Source organism: Falco peregrinus, chromosome Z (assembly GCF_023634155.1).
Source record: "Falco peregrinus isolate bFalPer1 chromosome Z, bFalPer1.pri, whole genome shotgun sequence".
Lineage (NCBI taxonomy): Eukaryota > Metazoa > Chordata > Aves > Falconiformes > Falconidae > Falco > Falco peregrinus.
In genome coordinates, this window is record NC_073739.1 from 73,600,956 (window position 1) to 73,611,067 (window position 10,112).

At 41.5% G+C, this 10,112-nt stretch overlaps 1 protein-coding gene across 3 annotated transcripts in view; it reads left to right on the forward strand.

Moving 5' to 3' along the window:
* Nucleotides 1-10,112, forward strand: part of PDZD2 (PDZ domain containing 2) — a 204,902-nt gene that overhangs the window by 190,270 nt on the left and 4,520 nt on the right. For all 3 annotated transcript variants that reach the window (XM_055790933.1, XM_055790934.1, XM_055790935.1), the window contains 4 exons: nucleotides 603-720; nucleotides 3,992-4,093; nucleotides 6,497-6,767; nucleotides 8,767-8,901. In XM_055790933.1, coding sequence (XP_055646908.1) covers nucleotides 603-720; nucleotides 3,992-4,093; nucleotides 6,497-6,767; nucleotides 8,767-8,901 — 626 coding nt within the window. The remainder of the gene's footprint in view (nucleotides 1-602; nucleotides 721-3,991; nucleotides 4,094-6,496; nucleotides 6,768-8,766; nucleotides 8,902-10,112) is intronic.

The window sequence follows — 10,112 nt, forward strand, 5'->3', positions numbered from 1 at the left end:
CAAGGCCGCCCCAAGGCGCGTTTCGGCGTTGGCCCCAGCCCCTGTTCCCCTGAGGATCTGGGGTGCTGTTCACGCTCTCCATTGCTCGGGAGCTGCTGTGCTGCTGCCTGGTGGCAGCTTGTTCAAGTACAGGGTGAAACACTTCATCCAGGCCAGGCTGGACCCCTTTTCTGTGTCCCCTCTAGCTGGTTTTGGTCAGGTTTTGGCCATGTCACAGGACACCACAGCCCCTGTGGAGGGGATGCCACGCAGCACTGGCTGCCAGCACAGCCTTCGGTGACAAACGAGCTTGTTGTCCTGCTAGAAGCAGTCTCCAGATGTAGCTGTCGTCTTGTTTTTGTTAATGTCTGTTGCTAAAACCGTAAGGGAAGGACGAGGGGAACAGAACGGGGATTGAGTTTCAAACTTATTCCTAAATTGTCTTCTCTGCCTCTTCCCATTCTCCCAACATACACCATTTCTTACCTGTTTTCACGATTCCTGCTTGTTAATGGGTTGGCCTTTCATCCTTTACCCTAATGCAACCTACACTGTATACCGGAAATGTATCTCTGCATGGTCTAGAAATACAAAGCTGTCTTACTTTTTTCTGTTCATTTTAGCTTGGATCAGCTGCTCATCTCAAGCCTGGACCAGCAAAAAATGCAATCTGTTTTGTCAGCAGTAGTACCAAAATGTGACATTGCTGCTATGCTCCAAGAAGTCAAAGCACAAGTAAAGGTAAAAACAAGAAGATAAAACTGGATTATTGGTGGTAATTTTAAGGGTTTTCTTAATGGCAGATAAAATATCTTCTAGTTTCAGAGCCACTCCAGTAGTCCTGTGGTACGTTACAGTTGATGGTAGTTTTACTAATGCTGGTTTTTGAATGCCTGCTATAAACCCATAATAAATTTAAATGGCTTTTGTATAAGAAAGAATATTGTTTGTCCGGTGCAAAACCAGTTTTGAGCCACAATAAATAGGCCTATTTTATGTGGGGAAGTATGCCTCCGTTTGAGTCATTATTACAGCTGAGAAACTACGGGGTTTGTCAATAACTGCACATCAGAATTTAACTTTCCACCAACCACTTGCATCAGAGTCACATTCCCCACCATGCAAAGGAATATGTGGTCCTCCTTGTGCTTGGAAGCACCCACCTTTTGCTTGAAGCTCCGACCACAGAAATTTAATTTATTTGGTTTAATGCTGAACTGCTGGTGGCTTGCAACACAAGAAAGCAGCTGCTGAAGCGTTTGTAAGAGACTACCATGACCTTTTTGTTCTCTTCTGTGGAAACTGGTTATTGCGTTAAGATAACCTGCTTCATTATCTATGTATTTCAAGAAAGTCTCCAAAGTGAAATGATTGCCAGAACATTACTTCCCTGTTTGCAGTGTTTGTGTTTGTGGGATACATCCACATCCTTTTTAAATCAGAGCAAAAGTTGATAAAATAATGACAGAACTGGAGGGGAAACTGCCATCTGGTCTGCATAACTGCTGGCTGAGCCGCATTTAGAGTGTTACTGAGTCTTATTCACAAAGGTTGTTATGTCAAATGTGGAACAGGCTGGGGTGGGGATCAGGACCTCTCTAAAATACCCAGCTTTACCTCCTTCCAGAGACAGCATAGCTAAGGCTTGCAAATCTCAAGAGCTTGGTGAGCCAAGAGGGTTTGGTAGGTTTACTGATAAAACTAGTACTGGATTGTGCTTCTGGCCAAAGGTAATTAAGTGTTCTTTAAAGTATTTTGCATGGGGTCTTGGAGAGATTATTTATTTATGCCACTTTTCAAAGTCAGAGAACTCAAATATTTATAAAGCTGAATGCTTTTTGGAATGCACTCCTTGTCTGCATAGTTTCTTATCCATATTTAAGCCCAGTATGGCTTGTATGCTGGAAAATTTTATGCTAGTCAAATGCTGGATTTAAGTGTACAATGGGACTGTTCTTCATAGTTAGGCAATTGCTGAAAAATGAGATGGGCTGACTGAGAGCTTCCCCAGGAAGAGTTTGTCATCGTCTTTCACTCTGAACAGTGCTGAATTTACTGATAGCATTTTAAAAGTGCTACTAATATGTAAAAAATAAATATAAAAGCATTTTATTGCTTAAATCTCTGTGACTGATGATCTTTGGGTAACAGGCTGAACAGATGATCACTGGAGACCTCGTGTGCCCACTCTGTGGCCAAGTAAAGCAACTAGCATCCACAGCCAGGTATCTGTGCCCCATAGCACACATGCTGGCTGAGGACAGCATTGAGAGCTGGGGAAGGAGGAAGTGCACAACCTTGGCAATGGGAAGCCAGGGTTCAGACTATGCTGATGACTGGCCTAGGATGTGTGGTCCTCACACAGTGCTCTAACATCTGAGCCTCGGATTCTGATTTTTTTTTCCTTCCCCAGTGTATGCAAATTAAGTTGTGTTAGCAAAGGTTGAAAAGAACCTGAACTCTTAAACAAAAAGGGTTGCTATAGTACTTAATAGTCAAAGGTATATGTATGCTTCCATTACCCTCTCTGCACTTCGAAAGGGGCTAGCCTAGATGCTTAACTAGGTTTATTATTTCTAGCCTAATGTAAAGCTGTTCTCACTTTAGCGCAGGTGAGAAGGGTCTTAACATCTACAAAAGACCATAAACCAAGACATTCAGACCTGACTGCCCTTCTCTCCTCAAGCACTGACAGATCAGTGATGTGGAACAGGGTGGCATCAGTTTCTGACATTGGCTCTATGCATTGCAGGGATGCCTGAAAATTTTCCAGGGCCAGTATTTGGCAAAAACAGTACATAGTGAGACCAAAAGTCTGATTGTTTTTTCACCAAAAATCAATAATAACCTGTGGTTTCCTGTGGCTTTTGAAAAAAATTAAAAGGCAAATGCTGAGTTAAAATGTTGAGTTTAGTGAACTAAATATGTCATTTAATGCTAAATAGATTAAGAGGTTGGTTTCTAATGATGTGCCATTAATTTTAGTGTTGGCAGTTTCTGGAAATGACTGATGCTGAATAGGATCCCAGGGGAAAGCTGAGACCTGCTTTCTACTCCCTACTTCTGATTCTTTGCCCCACAGGCAGTTACTATCCCCTCGCTCCACCAAATGCCTACTTATAGTCCCCCTTACACCACAAAACATAGTGTCTGTAACAGTGTCTGGTTTTGTCCTAATAACCATTCAGAAGACAGCACTAGACTCACTGGATGGGACTGCTGCTGTCATGGCAAATTCTGTATTTTGGCAGAAGGCCGTCACTTCGAAGAAACCAGCTTTACACCTTTACTCTGGTCTGGAGCCAAGTTCAGCCCTGGTGCAGACCTGCACCAGTCCCTTTCCTGTGCTAGATGCTCCCATTTACACTACAGTACAGCTTTGTCCTGTTTGGATCACTAACAGGCTCCTTACTTTCACCTCCCAAGTGAAAAACTTTCTCCTGCTGTCCCATCTAACCTTCCCAAGCTTCAGTTTGCAGCCACTTCCCCTTGCAAGATTGTCTAGCACTGCTGAGAAGAGGTTGATGCAACTGCCCTGCATTACGTCTCTGTTACTGCCTTTCAAGGGCAAGGAGAAACAGGATAACAAATGTGTTAGTAATTCCCCAGAAAGTACAGTGCATGATCCAGAAAGGTATATGGGAACTATTGAGTTTTGACTTCAAAATGTCAAGCAGTGCCAAGTTGTTAACAGCCTGTGAAAATTAGTCTGTCCAAGGTTTAATACCCTTCCACTATCCTAATTTTGACTTTGCTTTCCAGACTTGAACTGACCAAAGAAACCTTTGCTGTCAGGTACCTGAGCTCTTCCATATGGCTGCTACTCATCTGTAGCGCGAACAGAAATGCATTTAATGTCTCGGTTTCAATTCCTTGAGTTGCTTTTTTTCACTTGCCATAATCTAAGGGTACTAGGAATTTGTTATTTGTGTAGTTACTTGGTCTTGATCTTTGGTTTTGTTTTTCTTCTCCTTTCCCTTCTCCTTCCCCTCCATCTCCATTTTTTTGCTAGAGCAAGGAAGACACATACTTTGTAGTCTTGCACAAAGAAGAAGGAGGTGGCCTGGGGTTTAGTGTTGCTGGAGGAATAGATCTGGAACAGAAATCAGTCACAGTAAGTGATGGCTGCAGACATTTTGTTGCAAAGCTCACTTCAAGGCAGGCTGGTGATCAGATCAGGTGCTCATTTATCAAGGCTTACTACAAGTCATTCGTAGTCATAAAACAGTGTTTCTCAGAGGTGGCTGCATACCATCTGCTACTGAAATCACAGCGTTTGGGAAGTGTAATTTTTAGTATTGGAGATGGATGCCAGTTATGTCTTTGGTCTTGAAAAGTCTAACTGGATGGAATCGGCTCGATCTAAATCCTATCCATGTAAACAGAATTCTGCATGCAGTTGCAGTGCATGCAGGCTTTTAGGTAAGATTTTCATTCCCAGCCCTTGAAAGTGAGCTCTGCACAGCAAGTTTTTTTAAAGTTTTTGCAAATCGTGAAACTGTTTCAGACCTCAGCAAATGTTCTGGATTTCATGTCACAAATTTGTTTCGGTGTTATCAAGACCTGTGGATGGTCAGTAAATGAGGGTGGTTGTTCTGTTTGTTGGTGTTTTTTTAAGTCTTCTACAGCATTCTGAATCAAAGGTATTGTGTACCATTACATGATGTTGGTGTGTAAAAAGTGATACCAATCAATTTATTTACTGTTCAAAAGAGACCAGTGAGACAGAAAAAGCCAAGACAACTGGTGTCTTGTGTGACTATTTTCTTACACAAGATATGCATTTAAATTCTGTCCTGAGAGAGCGAGATCCATTAAGTGCTGCGATTAGAAGGGTATGTCCTCAGTCTTTGGGGCCTGCAGCAGCCCTTGCAGAAATCTTCTGGTTTTTGCACTTAGACAAGACCAATAGAAGTAGATATATTTTGCATTAAGTAGTCACTGAGTTAGAACATGCTCACAGTCTAGTGAATGGACTCTGCGTCTCTTGCTACAAAACTTGTGTTCCCTGCTTCTGGTCCAAAGACTCACAGTGGCAGCTGTGAGCAAGAGGAAGGCTCAACAGTGTCCCACCCCAGAGAGCTCCTCACCTAAAGACTGGGACACTACCTAAAAATACAGCTTCTTGTGCTGAGTAGCTGATGAAGTCTTTCTCCTGGATGCCATTAACTATGAAACCAAAAGAGTATCAGCTCCTATTCTTTCCAGATCCTCTTTGTTCAGTGTGTGTAAAGCATGCTTCTCAGGTGGGCAATATGTTAATGTCCTTGACCTACTGGGATTCTGGGTCCCAGCTGGATTTAGGGTTGCCACTGGGTGCTGAGCTGCTTAATGGGCTGTTGTGCTCGCACTTGGGTGCAGAAATAGAAATACCTTGTGAGCTTCGAGGTAGTGAGGAGCAAAGCATGTGAGGGAAGGCCACAGATGTTTTGGACATGACCCCTGTATTCCACTTACCTCTTGCATTTGAGTGCCTACATCTGTTATTGAGGCTGTTGCTCAGCTTTGAATGCCTGCTTAGACTGGTTGGAAATTTATCTCCTTGGATCTGTAGGGCTGTGCAGGTGTCCTCAGTGTGGCCCTGCAGTGAGGGAACAGGAACCAAAAGGCTACTGATTTCTTGCTGTTGGTCTGGGTATTAGGATAAGTTCCTAGAAAAAATGCCATGCAGAACTGTGTCTGCGGATCTGCTGTCTTGAAACTTTCCCAGCAGACCTAGAATTGCATGCATGGGAGACTGTATTCTAGCTGCTGAAAGTACAGTACCTGACGGGCAAGTCTTTAAATACCAGATCTTCCATCTTTTGGTCAGTTCCTTTCTGTAAATAACACACTTCACACAACCTGCACGTGGTGGAGTTTACTCAAAGTTTAATCCACTCTGAATAGAGTATTTTTTTTCTCCAGAAAAAATGCATTTCAAACCCTTTGCATGTATTTGCATATTTGATCAGCCAAATTGAGATGGACAATTAAATACTTGTACAGCTGCACAAAGTCAGAGCCTTTCCAGGTGCAGATGCTGTGCACCACTTAGAAGGGTGCATTTGAAAACTGGACAGGGTGCATGTCCCAGTCAGTGGGAATTTGGGGAGTGCGTGTCACACACCGCAATGTTGTCCTCGGTGTTTGCTGTAGCACGGATGTGGATTTAACCTGTGTGTCACTTGAGGTATGTTAACCGAGGACCTTTGAGGAGTTCAGTGAAAGCGTAAGTGATTTGTGATGTTACATTCTCAGCTGGTTTTAGTTGTCTTTGGCTTAGAAATGACCATGCAGTAATAGCATCTTTTCCTGTGCTTTCCCCCCTATCCCCAACTGCATTTCTCTTCCAGTCACTTAGACCTTAGTATTGGTGTATAAGGGTGTTCATTGGCACAAATGTTGCGTGCTTGATATCCAGGCAGTGAGCACTGATGGCAAACTTTGGTAGGGTCTCCGTGTTCGCCTTGGCCTGTAGCGCACTACATGTGGTCATGAGATTAAAGCATCCTTTAAGTTAAAATCTTTCTTGTAGGTCCACAGAGTGTTTTCAAAGGGAGTGGCATCTCAAGAAGGGACTATACATCGAGGAGATCTTGTTCTGTCAATCAATGGCAAGTCTCTTGCGAGCTCAGTCCATGGGGATGTCCTGAATACCCTTCATCAGGCAAGACTATACAAATATGCGGTCATTGTCATCCAGAAGGAAAAAGACAAAGCAAACAGTTCCTCCAGACTTGAGATACCAGCTACTGGCAGAAAATGTGTGGGGTCTGGAAAGGATGTTTCCATGGAAATAGGAACAGGTATGATTTTTTGTCCAAGTTGGAAGGATTCCCTTGCAAAGCAGACTGAAGGGAAAAATGTCCATGTGTTTTAGATTAAAAGCATCTGTGTCTTATGTGATGGAAGGGAGCAAATGAAATTACCTTTAAATTTTATTTGTTCTCTTTGGAGCCTAAATGGAGTTTGGTTTTGAATGACTTTGGGTTTTTTTGGTTGTTTTTTTTAATATCATAACTAGGCAGAAACTTAGAAGGACATTTAGGGCCTAATCCAGTTAGGGCCTAATCACTACTGAAGTTACTGATTCCACATACTCTTCCAATCCAGGGTAAACTCCTTTCAAGAAATAACAGTAGTCAGTGCAAGAAAGCAACCAACCAACCTGCCTGCCCCCCCTTCCCCACCACCCCCCCCCCCCCCCCCAAAAAAAAAATCAAGGAAAACCCCAAGCACTGCAGTTTGCTATGCATAGGCACTGAACTTGCTCTTTGTAATAGCAGATTTCATACTGTTTCTACTAAAAACAGAAAAAACGATTTTGATATTAGAGTAAATTGAGCTAAGCCAAATCAGTCAGCCATCCCATAGGAAACTAGCGATAAACAGTTTAAGTGGAAATGTATCAGTGGAATAGTAAGTTCCTCTTTGAGAACAAGACAGAATTTCCATGTGAAGGCTGCACTTGGTGTTACAAACAGATCTCTCGATTTTTGTGTATAATTAAGACACAAAACCCTTTAGTATTTGTCCATATGCTGCTGCTTTGAGACCAGGGGATGATCTGCTTCAGCCTTGCGCTGCTGCAGTGTCACTGGGAGTGGGCAGTGGTGACAGCTTATTGCTGAGAGATATGGTGATGTGGCTTTCCCTGCCTTCCAGGGCAATACCAGGCACTCAACTCAGACCACCCCAAAACCAGGACATGGAGCTGCCACTCACTGTTTTTAACTAGTTCAGTGTAATCATTACTGTTTGGGGTTTTTTTTCCTGTAGCAATTTTTATTGTTTTATGCTTTCACTGGGTTTTCTAGAACAGCCTTGTAGTACAGCTTAAAAGAAATAGGAAGCACTCTGTATGAATCAGCCTTTCTGGAATTGCTCCCGTGGGTATTAATGGATGTAATTACTTCAGAATCCCTTTCTGCCCTGAACTCCCAGCATCCCGCACGGACAAACGCAGAATATCTGCCGAGTAAAGGCACTAGGGGGCAACACTATCTCATAAACAACGTCGTATTGGGTTGTTAAGATCGTACTTCCATCCTGGAAGGCAAAGCACATCTGATGTTTTAGATAACGTTCAAAGTTGTTTGAGATAACGGTAGCAGTAATTTTTGATAATGTGGACTGTGTTTTACATTCACACAAGGCAAAGGGGTTCCTGTTTTCCAAAGTTGTACATTTATTTCTTTCTAAGCAAAATCGTATTTTATGTCAGCTACAGCAATATTGCATTCTAAAAATATCTGCTCTGTAGGAGGCAGGATGCACCTACAGGTAATAATGGTTACTTCCATAGATACGAGACCAGAAACAATTCTTCACACTAGTAAGTGATTACCTATTTTTCCTTAAAGAGGATGGAACGTGTTTGTTTAATGTAATGTTTCATTCATTACTGTTATTTACAAAGACGTGGCTCATTGAATAAGCAAGTGGGAACAAATGAAAAAGAAATATTCTCTACTCAGTAATTTTTCAGTTGTTTTCTTGATGTTTAGAGTCTTTGCTAAATTTCCTAATGTTTAATCTTGACCAAAAAAACCAGCTTTGGCAGGTTTTTGTTGAATGTGCAAAATGAAAATGTCTCTGTGTGTAAATGCATTTTGTACTGTCTCCCCTTCGTAGCTGCAATAATACATGTTCACTTCTGAGAAACTGGGTGATAGTGTGTTCTAGTCTGAATATGAACTGAATTCTGAATTGGCATTGTCACTGCAGCAAAACCAAAACCAACCAAACACAACTTGCAATTTACTGTTAAAAGTATAACAGGATGTTGTATATATTCTGTCACAGATCCAAACCTGGATATGAATGATGTCATCTGCGTTGAATTATTGAAAACCTCTGCTGGCTTGGGATTCAGTCTTGATGGTGGAAAAGCTTCCATTGCTGGAGACAGGCCCTTGCTTGTAAAAAGAATATTTAAAGGTACTACAAGCACGTAGTGGATATTATCCCAGTTTTCCTTTTGTGCATTGTACAGACATTTTAATTCTTGGATTCAATTTTTGTTTGAAGCAAGGGTGTTTTTGTGGCCCTCATTTATTACCATTTACTAGCCAAAGTGGTCATTAAAAAAATACTCCTGGGAATGGCTAGAGACTGGATTTGCTAGTAAATATTTGTGGTGCAATTTGATTTACTAAATATGATGCAGTTTCTTCCTGGGCTTGTCCACTGTTCTAGTTACAGCAGCAATTTCTTAGAAAATTTCAGCAGCATTATTGTGTATTTTTGAGAAGTTTTGGGAAGTTCATGCCTTATCCAGTTCCTTTTCTAAGAAAAGTGCAATGTGGGTAATTACTGTGATTCTGAAGCACCATCCTGCATTATACCCAATTATTAATTTTACCTTTTTTTTCTTTGATTTTTTTTTTTTTTGCTAAGAATATGTGATGTTTGTATTAAAAACTGCCACTCTTGGATATTTTGTTTGTCAGCAGGCAGTTAAACTTACTTGGACCATGTACAGAAAGGAAACCAATCCCAGAATTGTGCTATGATTTTAATATGTGTTAGTCTGGGATTCAGTTTAGTGGAAAATATAGGGTTTTTTTCTGATGGAAACTGAAACTCTCAATGAAGCTGCAGGTGCACTGCATTTTTACAGGATTACATTTCAGTGGTTTATTCTCTCATCAATGAAAAAAAAACCAAACTGATACTTCCTGACTTGCTTACCAGTTTCTTTGTGTGGGTGTTTTTCCCTGTTTAGAAAGTGATTCTGAGGGTAAAAAGCATATTCAATTTTTGAGCTCATTAATTTATATCCTCAGATACAGTCCTTTTCCCCTGTTCTCCCTGTGATGGCTGATGTTAGTTAAATTGTCTTTACAGAAAGCACACATTCATCAACAGTGCAAGGTGTGCCCATCTGGGAGCTGTTTCAGGTCTGATGGGTTTGTCCTAAGTTTGTCACCCGTGTTTGGTTTGTTCATCCATGTTACCCAGGTTTTAGAATCTATGGCGTTACCTGCATGTTGAAGTTCTTCTTGAGAAAATATATCCATGCCACATACAACCTATACGTTTATTTTATCAACAAGGTTTTCTTAGAGCTACAGAGATAACATACAGCATATTTCAAGCACTCAAGAAGCTTCCTTCAAAAACAGACACTTATTCTAAGAACCAGGGTT